The sequence below is a fragment of the Alligator sinensis genome, unplaced genomic scaffold (genome assembly GCF_000455745.1).
Source record: "Alligator sinensis unplaced genomic scaffold, ASM45574v1 scaffold319_1, whole genome shotgun sequence".
NCBI lineage: Eukaryota > Metazoa > Chordata > Crocodylia > Alligatoridae > Alligator > Alligator sinensis.
This window is the reverse complement of record NW_005842375.1, coordinates 444,898-468,649: the sequence shown is the minus strand read 5'-3', so window position 1 is coordinate 468,649 and position 23,752 is coordinate 444,898. Positions and strand designations below refer to the sequence as shown.

Here is a 23,752-nt window from a genome sequence, read left to right as displayed (position 1 = left end):
TGTGGTATGTTTTATCTATGTGAAGGCAGCCTCCACAGTAGCAGTATTTACCTTATAATTACCGCTCACCATTCTTTCCTTTTCTGGTACTGTGGTGGGATGCATAATGGTTTGATGGGTTGCATATGCCTTTGCAAGTAAACGCAAGTCATTCTTCCTTGTGTAGAGAAGGTAAAATAAATTCTTTGGTTTCAAAAGGCAATCTCTGAATGGATTGCTTACAAGTTAAGGTGAGCTAAGGGGACAGGATTTCTACTAACCTTCCTTTCTCATTTTTATCCTGATTATATTTTATGCTTAGTTTTCAGCATGAGGTTCTTTGTTTCAGTATTTCTGGGTCATGTATAATCATGTTTTGCACCCAACGAAATTATTTCTTTCTTTCCACATCACACCATTGGAGATCTCCTAGGAGATATACCTAGGAGATGACCATTAATGGCCTTATGTTGTTCTTATAGTCTTTCCATATGACTGTAGAGGGATGCAGTTAATAAATCATCATTCCTAAGCCAAATCAGTTACTGAATTATACCATGTGATGATCCTTTTCTCACCAAGCTGAATGTGCTGCCAAATCAGGATAGCTTGCCAGGGAGCATAGAAGCAACTGTAGGTAATCTATAAAACCATGTTTTAAATAAAATGAGGATTTTCCCTCTTTGTGCTTGTCAGGCTATGTATAAACAAGAAGCCTTTAGTTAATTTAGGAATTTCAGCATTGTATATGGGCTAACTGTTCCTTGCATGGTGGCTGTTATACCAGTGAAGCAGCATTCTGTACTGTATTTCATAGATTTCATAGACACGAGGGCTGGAAGGGACTCCGCAGGATCATCGAGTCCAGCCCCCTGTCCCAGGGGCAGGAAGTCAGCAGCAATCATAGAATCCCAACGCATTAGTAAAGCAGACTCTGACTCTGGCTATGGACAGACATTACACATAAACCAGTTTAAGTGATCAGAAACTGGTTTAAACCTGTAACAGAACAAATGTTCAGTGCACATAAGCCAGTATCAAAATGGCTGAAACTGGGTTAAGGTAACTGGTTGAATGTAGTATCAGACTTAACTGATTCGGGTCAAATCAGTTTATGCAATGTATGCCCCAAATCACTTGCTGGTTTAAGATAAACCAGAATCCCCCAGCATCCCAGCATGCTCTCTGGGCTGGGCAGGGCTCTCTGCTCCACAGCAGAACTGCTCTCTGCTCCCCTGCCTCCCCTCACCACTCTCTGCTAAGCAGGGATTCCCCCCTCCCCTCTGCCTTACACAGACACCTCTCAGCATTAGCCAGCAGGCTACATGCTGGCTACCATCCATCCTGTGAGAGACAGGACTGTGTCTGCTTAGGGCTTTTTGAAGCTAAGCAGCAAGTAGCTGGTAATGACCCTCCATTCCTTCCTTGGAAAAAGTTGTTTGAGAAGAGCTTGAACTAATGAGAGAGACTTTGTTTTCTGATAGGGTGATAAATGCTGATAACAGAACTAATAAATGCTTTGTTATCAACAAGGAGGTGAACCCCTCCCTAATCAGAGCGTCCTGCTGGGGCCTGGCCACACCCCTCTTCCCCCCCCACCACTCAGCTCAGCACTATGGAAGGAAAGAGAGGGCTGCTTTAGTGCCCCTGGCTTCTAGCCTAAGCGACTGCAGGCATGTGCCTGCATTTCTGAGATGTCTGTCTGGGTACAAACTGGTTCAGCCTTGCCAGGTTAGACTAACCTGTGAAGATTGAATCAATTCAGGCTCAGGCTTTTTCAATGTCTGTCCCTAGCCTCTGAGTAAAACAGTCTATACTGGTAGAAACAGAGTTTTGCCAATATAAATTGTAGGGACTTGCCTAAATTGCCATTTTGCAGATTTCATGGAAACTCTGAAGTTGTCCGCAATCGCTGGAAAATCTGGCATTGGCTGTGATTTCCCATAAGATCAACCAAAAAAAAGTGGTAATGATGTAGACTGAGTGAAGGCACCCTCCGACAATCAGTGGCAAGGAGTGGGGCTGCTGCGAAATACAGGCAAAATCAGCTCTGTGCACTGTGAGTGGGCCACAAAAAAACCTTTGTCTTGCTGAAACTTAGGAAGGTCCCTAAGTATAAACATATCTATGATACAGACTTCTGCCAACACAGCTATGTTAGGATCCACACCTTTTCACCCCCTGACTGACAGAGCTTGGCTGACAAAAATCTGTAGCGTAAATATTGAACTCAATAATGGAAAGAGATAACTTAAGGTGAATTTCTCTCATTTGTTTTTTATCTCCGGAATATCAGGAATATTAAGTCTTGTCTTCCTGGCTTTGCTGGAAATTTTCTTAGATGCCTGAGATTTTTGTAATCTCTAACATCCTAAACAAAAGAAATGCAAATGTTCTGTGTAACAAAGGCAGACAAGGTTCCTTTGGGTGAATCTGATATCTTTTATTAGACCAACCCAAATAGTTGGAAAATAATTATTAAGCAAGCTTTTGGGTTCAAAAACCCTTAGTCAGGCTAAGGAAGTTTCAGCAGTTGGTGTGTGCTCTTCCTGCATGGAATGAAAACCTACACCCCTGTCTAACGAAAGCATTCTTTGTTGAACATTTTAGTCAACTTGAATGTCAACCAGCATATAACACCCTTGGCATTTACTCTCTTCACTTTTCTGATAAAGTAGTGTCACTAACTGTTTTCAGCCTGGTCTACGCTTAAAAGTTCTACCGACTTTAACTGTACCATATAATCATGCTTTCTTTTCTTTACCCAATCAAGCTATGTTTGAAGGAACTCTAATGTTGCAGTTACACCAGTATAGGCTCTGAGTGTAACTATGTGTATAGCAGTATAACTGTTTCTACATTAGAGGGGCTTGGTTTTTAGCTATACTGGTGTAGTTAGGCCAGCACCATTTGTAGACAAGCTTTTTTTTCTGAAACAGAACCTGAAATTCTAACAAAAAGAAACAAGTAGCTGAGAAACCTTTTCCCAAATACTTATCCCCATATAACTTTTACTTCCTTTGATCAACCAAAAAAGTTGCCTTTATTATGAATAAAGAAAGTAAAGAATGCTCAAGCATTTGTTGTTGTTGTTGTTATATATTTTCTGATTGCCTTTTAAATCTGATTCTTCCTTGGGCGTGTCCTTGAGTTGCTTTTTATCTCTGTCTCCACTCTGTTAGTTGCTAAGATAAGATGGAGATGGCTTTAGGATAAATAAAAGGCTATCAAAGGATCCCTACTTCAAAACAGGATTAATGCTCTTCTTGTTTGAATGTTTATAACAAGGATTTCTTATTTGATATCTTGTATCTGATCACACGCTTCACTGCTAAAGCCTATAAATCTTGGTGTAAGAGGGGGCCAAGGCCCCTTGTCACTTAAAGAGGGGGAAAGCAGCAGACTAGGACTGTGTTCTGCTGGAGACAGCTGAGCTAGGGCTAACTACATTTGATTAAGTAGCCAGAAGAAAACCCAGAGAGAGGTTATAGGGCTGCCTATAACAACTTAGAAGTTACAAGGCAATAGGTAAACAGGGCGGATATTCGGGCATGAAGGAAGGGCTACAGCTCAGCTGAGCCAAACAGTGTTGAGGAGAGCAGGCCGCACATTGAGCAGATGGGCCATGCCTAGGCTAGTCAGGAGCATGGGATCAGAGACGGTGGAGCCCAGGAAGATACCAGCTCAGCTCTGGAGCCAGAGCAAGTGGTCTGGCCCAGGTGGTGCTGGGAAAGAGCTCCTGGCACAGAACTGAGAGGCAGTGGGAACCATGGGTAGGCACAGTGGGGGCTAGAGCTGGGGGAAGGACAGCCTAGCAGAATAGGAGCCTGGAGAGGCACTCAGCAGCAACTGAAAATGGTTTGGGTTTGACTATTGTAGGCTATTAAAAATCACAGGACTGGGTTGTGGCTACAGTAGTGGTGGTGGCCGCACATGGGGTGCCCAGGAGGCAGTCCCCACTACCAGGGGTTGAGGTCAGGGTAAAATCTACAGAGGTCTGGGGCCCCAGAGAGGACAGGGCCAGGGAGCCCAGTGTAAAGGAGGCAGGGCCAAGGAGGCCAACAGAAGGGACAAGGGTCCAAGTGGACTGAAGTTGACAGGGGCCAAGGGCCCAAGTGACTAGAATTTGTTGTAAGACCAGAGGGGCCACTGGAGGAGGACTGAGGGAGAGTTGTGAGGCATGTGTGTGGCTATGTGTGTTGGGCAGCTGGAGCCCATGATTAATGCCCCTAAGGCAATTTAGTGCTCTAAGGCACAGATAGGGCCACAAGTGTTGCGTGTAGGGTATGGCAGGTGCTATCCGGGCACAAAAGAGTTGTGGTATTAGAGGGTCCAGAGGGAGATGACCAGGACCAAGCATCCAGCCCAGTCAGGTGCAACCAGGATCACTCCAAGACTCAGGCAGCCTCCCAATCTGTCCATTGAGGTGTGGCAAGTGAAATGGCAAGAAAGTGGGCCGAGGAGCTGGAGTGGTAAGAGGGTTAGGCTGGCTATTAGGGGGTGACACAGGCACCTCAGGTTAGGCTGGCTATTAGGGGGTGACACAGGCCCCTGGGGGGCTGTCCCTGCCATGCTTGGGTGCAGTTTTATTGGTTAAACTTTGTTGATTTGGTTTAGTAGGTATGGATAGCAGACACACAAATTTAGTGAAAGGAGAGAGTCTGGGTGTGAATAAACACAAATTTAGTGAAAGGAGAGAGTCTGGGGGTGAAGGAATTATTTGAACTATTAATGATGCTCAGAAAATACAGTTGGGTAGCTTGTCAAAGATACCAAAGAAAGCTTCACATAAAAAAAAGACTGGCCTTGACCACAGATACTGTAAATAGGAAGAAATGGTTTTATATGGATAATACAAAGAGTTGATTATTATATAATGGAAAATTGTGTGAGATTTTCAGAGAAATTTTAGTCTTCCTTAGCCACTGGCTGTATTGGGCAGTTGATAAGATGCATTTGTATAAGATCTATTTTTTATTATTTTTAATCTCAGCACAAACAAACCGGAAATGCAGTGTTCTTCAGAAGTTTAAATTTAAAATATCTCACACCGTTCTTTCATCTTAATTTTATGGTTTTCATTACAATAAACATTGTTTCAGTAAATATAATGCTTAGCACATGCACAGTTTTTTCATCTTTAAAAATAACTACTTTAACCTGAAGACATACTCTTTTAGCATGGGTAGAGCTACCTTTGTAGACTCATGCAGTCTTCCCTGTCAAGGCTCCTTCAAACTTTTAAAAAGCCAATACTACTCATCCCTCCTTACCCCTTCATCTGCTTTTCCCACCTATCTGTGCCATAGTTGTTTATGGGGGGGTGGGGAGAGGGGCCACACATCCTAATAACCATGGCTGTAGTTAACAGGAGCCATAGCAATAAAATGAAAATATCTCTGCCCCTAGGAGTTCACAATCCAACACCCCAATCCTGTGAATATACATCAGTAAAGTATTGACACATACAGAAAAGTGTGCGGAACAGGGATATAAATTAGATGTGCAAGGAATGACAGAAATGAGGGATGAGGAGGGTGATAGCAGTGACATATTGGGATATGGATTAAGTATTACATATTTCATTTGTTGTAGTATTTTAGTTTTCTGTGACACTGAAGTCAGATTTATAAGAATGAGTGGGACGGGATGGATCCAGGAAGCCGGCAGCTAAAATAGGATCTAATGAGGTGAGGGTAATCTGTGCAGAGAGCATAGGAACACAGGAACTACAGGCTTGCATCAAAAGAGTGGTGTAGTTCAGGGGTGTCAAACAGGGCACTCACTCCAGGATCTGTGCTACATGTGGCACTTACATGCCACGCATAGTGCCACCCCTCCCTGCACTGCTCTGGGACTTGCACCTCAAACAGTGCCCACTCCAGCTGGTCCACAACCCACACTGCATGAGTGCCTGTGCCACTGGTCCAGGAGGAGGCACTGCATGCAGCTAAGTCCTAGACTGGCCAAGGTGGGCTCTGTGCACCGCATAGTATGTGTTCTGGGCCCTGCATGCAGGCCTGTCAAGTGCACACCACACTGGGGCAACTCAGACAGAGGAGCAATAGGAAGGGCTGGATCTGGCCTGCAGGCTGCATCTTTGACACTCCTGGTCTGGTTAGTATGATAACCTGTCTCCACTGGTGCCTGACATCAAGTACTTAAGACCACTAGAATTCCCATAATGGACAATTAGGGAACAATCCACTCAAAGCAAAGTTTCTTCCACCCACCCTCCCCCCTTCATTGCAGGCAGTTAACATTTAGTTTATATGCTGAAGCTGGAAGGTTTGTAGTCTTTTTTTTAATTCTCCTGCTAAGATCTTGGACTTACTACTGTTTTGTATCAATAGTTTTTTTTTATATGGTGCATAATTTCTGAACAGTTTCAAATTTGTCATTTTTAAAGTTCATTGGATTTCCCCTTGTTTCTGTTTTATAAGAAAATTAAAGAGGAACACTCAAATGACCTCCCCTAGACCATTCTGTACCTCTTACATTCTTTTGTTTGTCTCATCTCCAAATAGAACAATCATATTTCACCAAATATGGGGAAGCTTTTTAGCCCTGTAAATATGTGTTGTTGCTTTCACTCCTTGTATTTTTTCTTGTGATCTGGTAAGTAGAACTGAAAGAAAACATTCAAGAGTCTGTGCTATTGATTTATATAATGTTGTTATAATGAATTCTTTATCATTTGCTGTCCCATTCATTGTACATTCTGACTTATTTGTGCTCTTCACTGAGCAGGTACTTTCATTGAGCTGTGTGTGATGTCTTGGTCTTTTTCTTGAATGATTGCACTTAATTTTAGAATCTAGCAATATAGATGAGTTTTTTCAGATAATGTATTCTATTCTGTCTTTAGCCATAATGTATTTCGCTTATCCTGTTCACTTAGTTTTGTTCAATTCCTTTGGAGTTCACTTTTTTCCAGTCTCCACCAAACAACTCTATATTGTCTGAAAATATGCTTCTCTCTTCACTCATCTTTCAAATAGCTGAATGCTTTAAACAGAGGTTCAGTATCTATCTTTAAGGCACTCCTATCTTGGTTTTATTTGAAGGACTTCGTCAGTGCTTTTTGAAAATGTATATAAATAGCAATTCTTTCTCCTTAATCCGTTACTTTGTAGATCATCTAAAAAAAAGTCCACCAGATTACAGAGCCCACAGTTTTCCTTTATGGAAGCCATGATGGTTGTCTTCATTACTTCATGTTTTCTAGCCATTTTATAACTCCTTAATTATTACTTCACCCAGTTCATTTGGTATTGGATGACGCTGTCTGTTTCATATTTTTCAGGATAACTCCAGCATCTTTTATCTGGATAAACACCACCTTTATTACCTTTTACATGTCCATTATTATAGTGCATTTTAATGAGATATCCAGTTTTTTTTCAATATCTCATCTACTTCATTCTTAATTTTCTTCAGAATCCAATCCAAACAACTTTTTTGCTCTTTAATTTTATCAGTTGGCTTTAGTATCTCTATTTTTTCAGTGTCTGATGGCCTTTTATCTTTACTACTTGAAGGGATTGGGTTTGAAGTAGGTATCTCCCTAGCATGCACTGTGATCAAGATTTATGTAAAGAAATAATTTGGCTTTTCTGCAATGTTTTCATCCTCTTCAGTTATTGTCTTTACTTCAGGAAACAGCTGCAGACTTACTGGTCCTCTCACAAACTCTTTGTTTCTGATCTAGTGAAAGAATTTTTTCTTGTTTGTTTTTGTCCTTGGCTAATTGTTTGTCAGGTTCCCCTATAGCCATCCTCATTTTACTTTGTATTTGGTTTGTCGTCACTTATTTTATTAAGCAGAAGAGGAGGAATATGATTTTTGGCAGGAGGATGTTGACTAAAGCCAAGATGAGAAGTATGAAAATTGGTGAAGCCAGAGCCAACTATTTGAAATAAACTGAAATCAGAGGATTAATTGTTTCAGTAGCATAATAAAATTCACTGCTTTCCTATTCAGGCTGTATGTTCAGCATATGTGTAACCACAATCACCTTGCCAGTTTACATAACAACAGCAAGTGTCAATGCTTTTCAGGTATTTTACTGTCGTTTATTGAGCACACCTCTTCTGTAGATGTTGCGTGCTGTTGTAAACTTTATTTTCCCAGTAATTTTTATGTACCTTAAACAGCTGACAAAAAAGAGACATTAAGTGTATGTTCCTGCAAATTAAATCCTAAGTGGACTGTCATGTTCCCAGAAAAGATAAATCAAAGATTGCTGAATTGATACGAAGAGAAGCTTACTAATTTGTTTTCCATCCAGTATAAGGGGCTTAAGTTATGCAGGGCCAATTAATTCTGAATAGAATTGAGATAAAACTCAATTTTATTGAATCTGAGAGCATAAATGCCTCTTGTTGTCATCCCAGTCAATTTGGTAGAGGTTACCCTAGATGAGGTTATCCTGTATTCAGGTTGGTGATGCGGCACATTGTATGCATTCCATTTTAGGAACCAAAACAAACAAGGTAATTAATAAGTCTTATTAGCAATGGATAGCATTGCAGCAGAACACCTAAAACCAACCTGGAAAGATGTCTTTTTACTAGATAAGGAAGGAAGAGGCTTTTGCACAAGTAAAAAGAAATTACATGCCAAAAAATTCACTCAGCTGCAGTGTTTGCACAATTCCAGGTGATTGTGTCTTTCCAGGTATATTAATGCCTGTATAATTCTTTCACATATATGCTATTAAATGTACCTTTTTTTTCACTGAAGAATGTTTTGTTCTTGTTCTGAAACCCAGGGCAGATAATATTCCAATATATCTGCTGTTATGTGTATTGAAAATTAATAACTACAGTTTACCATTGGGTAAGTGTGGTGGGGGGCGTTATGTCCAAATTTGATTCATCCCGGCCTAAGCTGATTACATGAACAGATCCTGAAAGTATTTATCTCCTCTCTCTCCTATCAGAAATTGCTCAGTTAGCTTACGTGAACTGTAGGAGAGCTTCTGCTTTCTTCTGAAGCATTGCATATTCTTTAATCAGTGTCAGGGGATTTATATAGTTGAACCAGTTGTTTGATCACTTCTGTACAACATTTTCTAATGGCTAAAACACATTTAAGGGGTTTCCTATTTAAACTTCTAATATTTATGTATCGGTAGAGGTTAAAAATAGAATGTGTGTTGTAATTACAGTTATGATGGTTTCATACAGTGTTAGAGAACCCTTATAAGAATCTATATCTACAATTAAAAAATGTAAGTCTGTTACATCTGTAATGTAAGATGATTGAAAGTGTAAGGGTCTACTCTAATCGGTTATGTACTTCATGTTTTGATACAGTTTTCTCTACAGAAACTGATTCTAAAGCAGATTGGGCAGTTCTGTATAAATCCTTTTGTCCTTATCACTCATTTGAAGTTCATGACTCTCCAGAGTTCTGAAGAACTTATATTTGATTGCTTTGTACCATTCTCAGAACTCTGAAAAGTTCTGGGTGGCTGGCAGAGAAATAAAATGGAACTTCCCATTCCTATTAAAAATGAAAGGGCTTAGTTTCACAGTGATAGTAGATCTCAAAAGAGCCTAAGTTCATAATCACTGGAAAATTCTAGCTTGGATAAAATTGATTGGACATTTGAGGAACATCTGTCTAGAGAGAAATCTTCCCAATACAAATGCAGACCAAACCAAAGACCAAAGCTGGTGCCTACAATATTAACCTTCTAATAGCAGCATAGTTTGGAAAAATGTGAACAAGTGAGTAAGCGTGAGTACCAATATCTACTTTTGGAGATACAGTTTTGGCAGCTCATAAATTACCAATGTGGTCATCACTTAGTTTCCTAGTTATTTCAGTCATATTATTCATAAAATGAGCAGTAGACCCCTGTGGATCTGTCATCAGATTGAGAAATGTTGGTTCTATTTCTGGCTCTGGGGTATAGACAAATGTAAAAACTGTATCATTGTGAAAGGATTCTGATGCAAGCTGTAATGATGCAGTTTTTAAGTCTGCATGTTTTTGTAATGATACAAGTGTGTAAAGCCACTCTAATTTTAACCCTCCTTAATTCAGGGTCAAAATTAGGGCAATTGTTTTACTGCAGTGTGACGTAGATCTAACAGTTGCAGCCTAACAGCTTTTATGTCAACTCCTGAGCCACAGTATACTCTCCCCTTTAATGTGGCTAAAATTCATGTCTATACCCTGACCTGTAGCAAGTATTTTAACTTCTGTATTTCAGGGTAGACAGAAAATAGACATCCACACACTCTGTCATGGTGACAGTGTGGCCTCAACAAAAGGTAGAAATTAATTATGCTGCTTTATAGTGGCTGACATGATCCATTTGCTTTATGGTGGGAGAGTGCAAGTGCCTAGAACTGACTGGCAGCCGAACCCCAGGACCATTGTGAAGAATGTCAGGGTTCCCTGCTTTCAGCGATGTGCCCCTGGTTCCCTGAGATTGCTGGTGGTGCATCTCTTAAAGCAAGGAACACATTACCCATTGTCCTGCAAGATCAACAGGTAGGAGGACAAAGGGCAGCATGTGTTTTGCCCAGTGAAATGGATCAGCTGTGTCAAGACACAGCTTCATTTGGCAATACCTATTTCTAGCCTCAGATGCCCATCTCTAAAATATAATAATATTTGGCCTTCTAGATCAGGGATAGGCAAGTATTTGGGCTAGAGGGCCACTTAAGGAGTTTTGGTGAGCTGTTGAGAGGGTGCTAACCCAGCCCGGTTCCACAGGCAGGGACATGCAGGGAGTGGATTGCAGCTCTGCCCTGGGCCCCAACTCCATGCTGTCACTGGCCCATGATTCTGGCCCCCGACTGCCTGCCCCGCTCCAAAACACTGCTCCTTACCTGCCCATGGTCCCATCCCACCCACCTGTGGTCCCATCCCATCTGCCCAGCCGAATGTGTCCTGCCCACAGGGGTCCTGGGCCAGTCTCCATAGAGCACCTGCCCACTCCGTCCAGCATCCCTAGTGATGAGTGTGGCCTTGGGACTCAGGCCTTGGGACAAAGGAAAAGGGACTTGAGGCCCAAGGCCTTGGGCCTTGGGACTTGAGTGTGTGCCAGACTCCTCCCTTTGGGAGGAGTCTGGCACAGCCCCCGCAGCCCTCCCAGGGGTTCTGTGTGCTGGATGACAGCATGCTGTCGCTGCTGGCTGGGGCCAGCAGCAGCACCAGTCTTCCTGGTGCTCAGCACAGGCTGTGCCCAGCACTGGTCCCAGCTGGAGCAGCCTCCTGCCTCGTGGCGCGCAGATCAGGGGCCCACACCGCCGGGAGGGCTGCGGGACTGTGCGGGACTCCTCCCGGGGGTGAAAGACCCCGGATCTGCTCGCCAGATGACAGGAGGCTGCTGCTGCCACCTGGGACCAGTGCTAGGCACAGCCCGCGCCCAGCACCGGGAAGATTGGTGCTGCTGCAGGCCCGAGACAGCAGCAACGGCCTCCTGTCATCTGGCATGCAGATCTGGGGGCCTGCAGCACCCAGGAGGAGTCTGGCACAGCCCCACAGATCAGAGGCCCACACCCCCAGGAGGAGTCCGGCACAGCCCCGCAGCCCTCCCAGGGTTGTGGGCCCCCAGATCTGTGGACTGGATGACAGGAGGCTGCCGCTGCTGGCAAGTGTCATGAGGTTTGCTTTGAACAGTTTGAGGTATAGTTTCCCAGAAACCTCGCACCTATCCCCTTGAAACTTGGCAAGCTTCATGCCCTCAGAAGGGGCTACCATCCCTGCAAGTTTCACCTGAATCAGGCAAGAAATTACAGAGTTTTAGGCATTTTCATGATTCCCCATTTATAGCCTATGGGTGAAACGTTGGAACAGCATCGAAACAGCGAAACAGTTTTGACGAAATGAAACAGACAGTGCTTTCAAAACAAAACTCAAAATGAGAAACCCTGTCCCGGCGAAACGGAAGTCGAAACAAAACGGTGCTGTTTCGCACAGCCTTACTGCACAGTAATGTTTTTGGTTGGCAGTTGGTAAGTCATTTGTTGTTGACAAGCAAGTAACTAGAGTGCTGTCAAGAGAGAAGGTTGGTGGCTATAACTCATTGTGGAATATAAAAATGGCTGGAGCCTTCCCCAAAATGGGCAGACTAAAGGTATGCTCTCGTTCCTTAAGAGAGGATTATCAAAAAGAAAACTGTGCTGGCATGAGATTTCATATTCTAAAAAGAGAAAAGAGTGATGGTTTTGCAAGTGCAAATGATTGCACTATATGCTTGTCCATATTGCTCAGTAATAGAACAGGCATTCATTTAAGGGGAGGATTTTGCACTATAGAGTATTGAGAACACGTGTCTAATAGGTACATTCATTTTATGCTCATTCAGTGAGCTGGCCTGATTAATTAGTGTGCGTCACCATCTGGTACTTACTGAGACTATACCTTTTAAAAATGTTGTAATCGTAGGAAATGGCGCACACCAATTAAGTTCCTTTTAACTGGATTATGTTGGTATAATAAAGTATTAGTGGAGAAGGCCTTAATTCGATTCAGTCAGCATGCATCTAAGGGAGATCTGCCAGTCTGAAATTATTTAGAACAAAGGAAAAATGCCCAAAATGTTGTATGGAAGAAAGAGGGAGAACGTCTGAAATGCATGTATTGGTGCTGCTATGCACACAATATGGAAGACGTTCGTAAATAAGAGCCACAAGAATACCTCTGCATTTCTGTTTAGAGTTGAAGGACCTGATATCAAAGTGTTTCAAGATCATCTCTTCAGCCCTAAGACCCTTGAATCTGTCATCTTCTCTCACTGTGCTCCTCTGAAAAGTGAAATTCAAAGTTTTGATTTCAAGCGCACAGAAATGTATGTTGTTCAGCCCTCACATAAACAGTTGCATAGATCTTGAAGTCCTTAGTTTATACCAATGACATCAGGATGTTATTTGGCTAATAATGTTTTTACTAACTCATCCCTTTGGTAACTGGAGCACCAAACGACAAGGCAAGATCTGGACTTCTGTTCTGGTTTCTGCATTTGACCTACTGAATGAACTTTAAGTCATTTAAGCCCCCCTTGTATAAACTATATTGGTAATACTTACTAATTTCTGTAAAGTGCTTTGAAATATTAGGGGTTAAAAAAATTATATCGGCATCTTTTTTTTTTTTCATTATGCTTCAGCTGTTACGTGGTCTTTGACTGGAAAGGTGTAAATTATGGAGGAAGGGCCAGAGCAGGTATTTGAAATATCTGGAGAGTGATAAGAGAATATCCAGGGGTGTAGGTTGTAGCCGTGTTGGTCTAAGGACATAGACAGACAAGGTTCCTTGGGTGAATCTGATATCTTTTATTAGACCAACCCAAATAGTTGGAGAATAGTTATTAAGCAAGCTTTCGGGTTCAAAAACCCTTCATCAGGCTAAGGAAGTTTCAGCAGTTGGTGTGTGCTCTTCCTGGATGGAATGAAAAGTAAAGAAGTAAAGAGAATATCCAGGCATATATGTGCCTGTCTAGTTTACTTCATGAGCACTTTGTCTTTTGAACAGTGGATCAAAATAAATCTGCAAGCAAACAAATATCTGAACCAAATGAAATTTAAAACCATTCCTTTCTCAACCTGATATACTTTTTTATTTATATTCATTATTTCCAGTGGAGTCTGCTGCCCCCCTTTTAAGCAACAGTAATTGCTGGTAATAACATTCAAAACACCATTCAGAATACGAGGGAAGCATGTTCTTAGGTATGCGTTATTACAGAACATCATGTTTGCTATGAATTCAGTCTATAATGTAGCTAAATGTAGCTAAATTGCCTTTGGTATTCAAATAGGAAAATTACATATGTTTGAATTCCATTTTTTTTTCCAGTACAAATTTCCCATAGTTGGAAGGTTCAGAGTTCCCGTCTCATAGGTGGAGGTGATTTCAGAGGATGTTACAAGGAATGCTCACAAATCTAGCACCCTGTGACTGTCTACACCAGTTGGAAACTAATCTGTAGTTTATGAGCTATTAAGTGACTGACTTTTACCCACTTCACAGGGTATGTCAGAAAATCATACGATATCAAGTGGTTATGTTTAAAACCACTTGCATTAAGTGATAATGTTCTAAAAATGTAAAGGACATATATATGCCTAGTCTGTTCTCTGTGCATTTATGTGCGCGCGCGCACGCACACACACACACACGTATGTATGCATTATTTCTTTTTAAAGCTACATTTTTAGAGTGGTGCCTTTGGGATATGTAGTATTATGTACAGCAGTGACCATGCATCATATTATACTCTCATTTGAGTGAAGGTTTTTTAAGTCCAAAAAATAACCTGCTTCTACATTTCTTATGTATGATATTCAGATTCATTTTTCAGAAGTTTCAGTCCAGCTCTGATTTCGAGTAGGAAAACTGTTGATCAGTCTTGATATCTCTGACCAAGTGGGAGTAAATAAAGCCAGTAAAATAGTATTAAAGCCTTGTCATAACCTGAAGATGTGAAATATGCCATTTTTCTGTCATTTTTTACCAAAGCCTAATTAGCAAAAAATGTGTAACCTAAAAGACACCGGTCCATAAAATTGTCAATTTTGTGATGGGATTTCAAAGCCAGGGTGTTTTTTCCAATGCCCTGGTACCAGTGGTACAGTACCAGCTAACCAAACCTTAAAAACACACTTGCACTTCCCCTTTTGTTTGAATTGTTTGCTCAGATATTTTATGGAATAGGAAGGTGTATTTTCTAAGAAAACATTTAATTTGGAATCAGGACAGCATAGCTTTATTTGTTTATTTATATGGCTTCATGAAAGTAAGGAGATATGAATGAGAGATTTTAGTCTGCTTGTTCTCTCTCATATATTTTTGGAGACTTATTTCTCATAGTACCTTTTGTAATAAGAGTACATGGGGTGGTGGAGGGTTGAACTAGCAAAGCTTGAAAAAGTTCAGTAAAGCAATAAGAAGGAAAAGTCATTTTACTCAGTGCTATAAAAACCGTTGTCTTAACATTTGAAAAGATCTGTATCTAACAACACTTGTATTACTTCAGTCATAGAGGGAGCTTTTGGCACTGTCTTCACAGCAAAAAGCTTTGTCTCTAAACATATTTAGTCAATGTATGAAATATGAGAGGTCTAGTACTATGTGAGAGGAAACTTGCACAGTTAGACTTGAGCCCCATCTGGTGTTTGAACAGAGTTGGTATCTTAATATGGCTTTCTTATATTATAATTGAAATAGAAAGGCACTGAGCCAAAACATAGTACTGCAGTCATTGTGACTGACAGATAAATGCAAGTGTCAAATTTTATTAATGCCTTCTATTGTATACAACAGTGCAATAAAAGCATGTTTTTGATTACCTCTAATATAACATTTTTTGTTGATACAATGCCAACCACCGAGTCAGATACATTTACTATACTTTTGACTGGATAAGTTAATTAACTCACTTTACATTTTATGTTTATTTATGTGATCAAAAATGTATACTGTTTATTCAAACAGTAACACAGCAGAAGATATTGCTTTTTGATTCTTTTGCATTTACATGAAAAATCATAAACCCATTGGACCAGATTCATTGAAGTTTCATCAGGGAGGAATTATTTTAGATGATTTAAATTAGTGGGGCATTGGTTCTTGAAAGACTTAAACCCTGCGTGTTTCAAAAATCATAGTATGTAGATCATTCATGTCTCTTTTTTCATTTTTTAGGGCTGATAGTTTCAGGAAGTGATCAAGCTCATGTTCAAATAGTTTTCCAGTTAGCTGAGGGAACCATCTACTTGTATTGGAGAAACACAGGTGAAAGTTACCAGTGACCAAAAGAAATTTTCTTGCCATTGATGCATGATTTAAGTTCAGTTTATTGTCTCTGTTTTAACCTTACAAAAGATAACACTCCTTATCCAAGTTTTATCACAGTGTTAAGATTTTCTGAAGATACTGTCCCATTGGCCTTTATCTTATTCTCTTTTTGAAGTTGCCAGTCATCCCTTGGCTAGAGCTCTTGCCCAGTAATAATCTGATCTTAATGAAAAAATGATTAAAGAGACTGAAGATCTTTTAGTCAGGTAACTAAATTAAATTGAATTACTTGGGCAGGCTTTCCCACAAAAGCAATAGCCTTTTCACCTTTGAACCTAAAACAAATTATTTAAACACCAGAAAACAGAACATATTCTTTAATCATTCCTGTCTTGTATTTTGGAGGTTGTTTCTATGAAGATGCACTTTTTAATTTTAATTTTTAATATATCTTTTTGGGGGCAAAATAAAAAGTCCATGGCCCTGAACTAGCAGAGGGGTTAATTATATATTTTCAGTCACTGTCACTTTTCTCAGTGTGTTAGCATTGCTAAATTTACACAGACATAGTTGCCATGCATAAAACTAGCTCTTTGTCTTTAATCTTTATACACAGGATGCCTGCTCTATATACGGCCTGTTTTGCATTTCAGATATTTGGTTTTAGAAGTGAGTAACATGAGATAAGCTGTCAACAAGAGATAAGGTGGTTCTTTTATGTCATTGCTAAGAGTGTGGCAAAAGGAGAAAATGAGAATATGAGTAAAGAGTCATTCACCAAATGTCATTGACTGGTGTTGGTTTTTCCCATTCTTATCCTTCATTCTCTTTCGTTTTTAGAATGATCACCACTTTAAAGAGTTGCCAGGATAAGTGAACAAAGTGAAAACAAATGGATGAAGTTCTTACCATGCACTAAACAGTGGAACATCAGGTGCCAAGCTCTGTGAAAATGTCTGCTTGCAACACCTTCACTGAACACGTTTGGAAACCTGGTGAATGTAAAAATTGCTTCAAGCCTAAAAGCTTGCACCAACTACCCCCAGCAACTGAAAAGGCTCCCCTCTCCCATAGTAATCTGAAAACCAATGCAAACCAAAGTAACAATCAGCGTGGTAGAAATACAGGAAATTTCCGACCTCCTGTCGCAAAGAAACCCACTATAGCTGTGAAACCCACCATGATGGTGGTAGATGGGCAGAGTGTATGTGGTGAAATCAGCACACCAGATCATTGTGAGAACAAGCCTGTAGTTGCAGGATGGAACCGAAACAAAGCGGTTTTGAACAATAAGCCACTGAACAATAATAACGAAGATGAAATTGAAGGTTATAGTCATGTTCATAGGCCTCATGGCAACAATGATAGTGTAGGTAAGATACCAAATAACAATAATAACGGACTGACAGAAGTGCTGAAGGAGATTGCAGGTTTGGATACCACACCTCAGCAAACAGGAAAGGAAATGAACTCAAGGGAAACCTTCTTGGGAAGAATAAATAATTGCTATAAAAGATCATTAGAAAGAAAGATCCCTCCAAGTTGCATGATGGCTGCAGTGAAGGATGCACATAGTAAACATGTTATTCTGAGTGGGAGCACTGAAGTAATAAGTAACGAAGGTGGGCGTTTCTGTTATCCAGAGTTCTCCAGTGGCGATGAGAGTGAAGATGATACATTTTTTGGCAGCATGCAAGAAGAGCACGAGAGCTGGGATGAAAGTGATGAAGAACTGTTAGCAATGGAAATTCGCATGAGGGGCCAACCTCGCTTTGCTAACTTTAGAGCGAACACCCTGTCTCCTGTCCACTTTTGTGCTGACAAAAAATGGAACACTGTGCCTCTAAGGAATAAGTCTCTTCAGCGGATCTGTGCTGTGGACTATGATGATAGCTATGATGAAATTTTAAATGGTTATGGAGAAGGGGCTGTGATCCTTTATGGACAGGAAAGCATGCAGAGCATGGCATCTTCTGATTCCACATCTCCTGATTCCTCTTTGACTGAAGAGTCTCGCTCTGGAACAACCAGCAGTTCATCACAAAAACTCTGCAATGGAGGGTTATCTCCCAGTACCCCTCAGGATATCAAATTGATTGAACCAGAATATGAGACTCTTTGTGATAATCAGCAAGGAAAGGATATGTCAAAAGTTGCCAGAAACACTACAGAAGTTGTAGAGACTCACAAGGCAGTCCTTGCACTTAGACTGGAAGAGAAAGGTGGCAAGATTGCTGTGCAAAGCGATAAGCAAGAAAGCAAAAGTTCTCCAGATGTTACTGGTCAAGCAGTTACTATAAACTTAGTTCCTATAGAAGAACAAGCTAAACCTTACAGAGTGGTCAATATGGAACAACCCGTGTGTAAGCCTTATACTGTAGTAGATGTGTCAGCAGCCATGACTACTGAGTGTAAGGAAGGTCAGACTGAAAGCTCAGAAACCAAAAGTACACCACCTAACCCAAATTCACCAGGAGCTCCATATGCACCTGTTACACCTGCATCATCTGGGCAAGTAAATGCCAATCTAAAAAAATCAAGTGCAATCAGATACCAGGAAGTATGGACTTCTAGTACAAGCCCACGACAGAAGATAGCTAAAGTGGAATTAGCAGCTAACAGTTCAGGACCTTCTGTCCCTCCTAGAAAGAGCAGCCACAAATCTGCTCCTACATCACCTACAGCCACAAATATTTCTTCAAAAACTATCCCAGTTAAGTCACCCAATTTGTCTGAGATAAAATTCAATAGTTACAACAATGCTGGTATGCCACCTTTTCCAATTATCCTTCATGATGAGCCTACTTATGCAAGGAGTTCCAAGAATGCTATCAAAGTTCCCATTGTAATTAATCCAAATGCATATGATAACTTAGCCATCTATAAAAGTTTTCTGGGGACTAGTGGTGAGCTGTCCATCAAAGATAAAACTTCAAGTGTGATAAGCCATACATACGAAGAAATAGAAACAGAGAGCAAAGTGTCTGAGGATGTAGCCAGCAAACCCACTGAATTTACTCAAGCAAAAGGAATTTCCAGTAGCACAGAGCACAGACTGGGTTCTGTGGCCCAGAAAGTCCAAGAGTTCAATAGCTGTCTCAGCAAAGGTCAGACATCACCACAAAGAAGTCAGAGTTCCTGCCACAGTTCCCCAGCAAGAAACCAGAAGCCAGCACCAGAATCTGCAGCCAAAGTGGAAGGGGCACAAGAAGCTTCCATTGGAAACAGCAACAGAGAGAATGCAAGCACAGTTCTTTCTCAGATTGTGGCTTCTATCCAGCCTCCACAATCTCCTCCAGGAACACCGCAATCTGGACCCAAATCTTGTAGTGTAGAGGAATTATATTCCCTACCGCCTGATGCAGATACCACTAAAAGCACTCTGGTACGACCCAAATCCCTCTTTACAGCCCAGCCCAGCAATGAGACTGAGGCATCCAAGTCCACAGAAATCACTACCACTAAAATGCAAAAGGATACACTTTCAAAGCCAATTCCTTCCTCAAAGACAGCAACCAGCATCCATAACACCACAAGTCCCAAAACTGAGCAGGCACCTCCATTCCCTCCTCCACGTTCCACATCTTCACCCTATCATGCAAGTAATCTGTTGCAAAGACATTTTAGCAACTGGAACAAACCAATCAGTCCCACTAGATCAACAGAGGCTGAATCAGTACTCCATTCAGAAGGGCGACGAGTTGCTGATGCAAAACCAAAGCGCTGGATATCATTTAAAAGCTTTTTCCGTCGCAGAAAGACCGATGATGAAGATGAGAAAGAGAAAGAAAGAGAAAAAGGGAAACTGGTGGGTCTTGATGGCACTGTCATTCATATGCTCCCACCTCCTCCAGTTCAACGTCACCATTGGTTCAGTGAGACAAAAACAGATTCCAGTGAGAAGCCATCCATTGTTTTCATGTACAGATGTGAACCAGCACATACTGAACCAACCTCTGACCACCAGAACAAAGCTGCAGTGGAGTCTCCCATTGGAGATGGATTAGAAAAAGGCAAAGCAGAAATGGAAGAGAAGTCTCCAGAGGATCCTGAACAAAAGATAAGAAGTCATTCTTCACCACCTCAGATTCCTAAAAAAATACCCAGGTAAGCCACTTTTAATAATAATGAATACATGAATGAAAAAGACAAGCGTGCTATACATTTTGCGGAACCAGGAAGGGATCTAGGAGTTTTGTAGAAATGTTTTCATGTGCACATATAATATTTTTACAGTCTGTACATTGTATTGGTTAGTATCTCTGATTTGCACCTTTCTAATATGAACAGCACCTATTATTATGAGTTATGCTTCATGTTCATTAGTGTATTAGGGTGGACGTGTTGCACAGATTCAGGAAAACAGTCCTTGATTTTTCAGTTTAAGATAGTATTTATATGTTATAGGATGACTGAAAAACTGCAGAAGAGAAGTAAGAAGCAAATTACCTTCTACCTATTTAACTATCATTAATTGGAGGGTGAGATGATTAACTTTATCACATAACAGTAACAGTTTATGTGCAGTTAACATTTATACCATAATTTAAGATGATACAACATGATTAAAAGTATACATAAAATAATAATGGGATTATTTTGTTTATACCACTGGTTCTCAAACTTTTTAGATTCAAAGCACCCCTGGATAGATTGGAGGTATCCCTTGGAAAATGCCAACTCTTAGTTTTCACTCTTTTTGACTGCAGAAAAATAGTAGAGCAGTTTTTCTTTTGCAAAGAACTCAGAAATCAATAGTTGTGGTATTTCTAGTTGAAATCTCTGGGTCTAGCTTGTGAATCATGTTTCCATACCTAATAGTGTTAATGTTGTGTGGCACGCCATGTCACCATTGAAAGGAGCTCATGGCACATCAGGGTGTCAGAACACTCTGGTTGAGAATCACTGGTTTATAGTCTCACCACTTTCTAAGACCTTACTTGTGATAAGTACACTGGGCCACCTCCTCTCTGCATTGACTTTAGTGGTGCTATATGTATTTGCCCCTGTCTGAGGAACTGCCCCACCAATTTTCAGATTGTAACTATTTTAAAATAAAACTTAATTTTGACAAATGAGTCATTATTAATTATTCCTATTTTATACAAAAAAAAATTGATAAAAAAGAGGGAGGAAGTATATATTTATGGCAGCTCTTCAGGTATTTGAAAACTGCTGTCTTGTCCCCTCTTGAGTGCCTTTTCTGCAACCTGATCATACCTCTCTCTCAACTTCTCCTTGTGTGGCTTACCATCTAAGCCATTTATCATTTTTGTCACCTGCCTTAGGACCCTCTCTACCTTCCTCACATCTTTTTGAAAATGTGGAGCTCAGAACTGCATATGGTACTTTAGATGAGGCCTAACCAGTACCAAGTAAAGTAGTACCATAACCTCCAGTATCTTGTGTTTAGTAGTCCTGTTGATGCAGCCCAAGACTGCGATCACCGATTTTGTGGCAGCATCAAACTTCAGGCTCATGCTGAGTAACAGGTTTAGTCCTAATTTATCCAGGTTTAAATTTACCATTGTTGGGGCAGGTTTAAACAATTTTAGGGATTATATCATGTGTTCACAATTTTTTTTAAATGGGGATGGCTTGACTTGCCACAGGTTATTGGTGTGTCCATTCCCTTAGTTCAGGGGTGCTTAACACTCGGCCTACAGGCCAGATCCAACCCCTGGCACAACGTCATCCAGTCCATGGGGTTCCCCACAGGCTATGACCCTTCATGCTAGATCTGGCACGTGAGGGGCAGTGTGGAGCCGCCAGAGCTCAGTCTCACCCAGGAGCTCCGGGGGCTCACAGGTGAGGGCAGACACCACTGCCTTAGTGCAGTATACTGTCTGCATCTGCTGGGTAGGAAGAGTTGTAACCCAAGCTGTTGGACTTGTGTCAGAAATCTCAAAGAAAGAATGGGCAGGTAGGAAAAAGATTTCAATTCCAGATGGGGACAGATTTTCAGAAGTTCTAAACATCCATCAGACCATTTGATGTCAGTGGGGGTTGAAACTGCTTGAACTTGTAAACAAGGCCCTAAAATGATAAAAGAGAAGTGCGTGTACATGATCTTAAGAAGTAGCACTACCTTTATGATGTATCTTTAGGTGTAGGCTGAAGATGCCTTGTGTTCAGCCACCCTAAGGATGATGTTCTTACCTTGTTTACCCTGGAGTGTCTTTGTACTGTTACTATTGATCACAGTTAGTCTCTCTCCTTCCTCCCACATCCGCCCCACAGTTTTTCCCCTCCAAGTCATAGTGATACAGTCTAAAATCTTAGGTCAAAAATTTTCATGGGTAATTAGACTTCCTCTGTTATGGATTCTGTTTTTATTTTTAAAAAATAATAATAATTTGAGTTTTAAAGAGTCATGTAGGCAGAACAGGATACAGTAGATATCCTTCTTTTTTGTTCCCTTCAGTTATTTATTTTTGTTGCCATGTAATTTAATGCCATAAGAACTGATTTTTACTTGGATTTTGACCACTAGTAAGCAGAAGAATGAAGAGAGGGAGAGACTCCTACAATGCTGAAAAATAAGCTATTCATATTGAAGGATTTGGAATTTATTTCTCAGTTTTCCAGTAGTTGTCAGCCAGGTCTGCCAGTGTGGAAATACACACCAATAGGAAGTATATCTGACTTGCCAAACAATATTAGATTTTGTATTAACTAATCAAATGCTAGTTAAAGGCTAATGATAATGTACACTAAAATATATGAAATAAAAAAAGTTTAAATCTTCAGCTAAAGACTGCAGAAGGCTTACAGGAAAACTGATTATGTGAAGATAACAATCGGTGAACATGACACTTTTCTAACTGAAAATCGCAACATCTGTGAAGCTCACTGAGAGACCAAATTGATAACCTGGAAAATAGGATAGTATTAAGAAAAATGTCAGTGTGGTAGGGGGTCCTGAAGGTGTACCAACAGGAAGAACTGAGAATATTTTTACCCTGCAGTGGATTATGAAGGTGGTGGAGGATTGATAATTTCGTAAGCCTTTAACACTGGCTGTGATATTGCTGAAAAGGCCAGTTCTTCACTCACAGCAGAGCTTGCAGGATATGCAGCTTGAACTGAGGAATAAATAAGCCTGTTTTACGGGTCCCTCAGGTGTTTTATCCACAGATAGTTTTGTGTCTCCTTGGCATTAGGTTATCTACACTGTGGTTAGAAAAGAATCCAGCAGATATGGAATTAGTATTTTTTGAGGGTTTCTCTGAAAACCAAAAGGTGTTTTTAATTTTTTAGGACTCTGTACGGAGACTTGGTCTAACCTTTATAAGTGTGACTAATTTTTTTTTTTTTTTTAATCCTGGTAATTGTTTTAATCGTGTTCGTAGATTACAAATATTTGGTTTGATGGTCCAGTTATTAATCCTGCTGTTCCTGGAAAGCTGAGGTTTTTTTCTAGGAAGTCACTGACAGGGTTTTGTGTTTTATCTGTGCAGACTCCAAGATAGCAAGAAAAGAGGTTACAAATAGAGGTGCACCGATACATTGGTCCGATCTCAGATCGGCACCAATATAAAGAAAATTGACTGTATCGGAAATCAGCTTTTTTTTGCCTGGTATGGCCGATAATTTGGCCAATAAAAGCTCTGGGCACGCACGCAGCCTCAGCACAGTATGTAGGTGGTGAGGAACACAGCCCGGCAGCGTGGAGAGCTGCATCCAGCTGGTAAGTCTGTTGTGATGCAAGGGAAGGGGCATGGGGGGTGGGGTGCATATCAAGGCCCCCACAGTGAGGGAGAGAGTGGGGCTGGGGCAGGGGCTGCCTAGCTGGGGCAGGATGGGGCATGGGACGGAGCCACAGCCCGTCCAGGGGGAATGGGGGGGTGGCTCCCACCACTGCGCACACCCCGGGAGGTCATGGGCATGTGCCCGTGGGACTGAGGGTGCTGCGCAGGGGCTGGGCTGAGCTGGGCTTGGGGCTGTCTGGGCAGTGGCAGTGGCACTGGGAGAGGGGGCTGGGGGGCTACAGCAAATTTTGGGGTAGCTG

At 41.1% G+C, this 23,752-nt stretch overlaps 1 protein-coding gene across 3 annotated transcripts in view; it reads left to right on the top strand.

Moving 5' to 3' along the window:
• Window positions 1–23,752, top strand: part of PEAK1 (pseudopodium enriched atypical kinase 1) — a 98,898-nt gene that overhangs the window by 29,111 nt on the left and 46,035 nt on the right. For all 3 annotated transcript variants that reach the window (XM_006029384.3, XM_006029385.3, XM_006029383.3), the window contains one exon: window positions 16,582–19,848. In XM_006029384.3, the coding sequence (XP_006029446.1) occupies window positions 16,694–19,848 (3,155 nt within the window). In that variant the 5' untranslated portion in view covers window positions 16,582–16,693. The remainder of the gene's footprint in view (window positions 1–16,581; window positions 19,849–23,752) is intronic.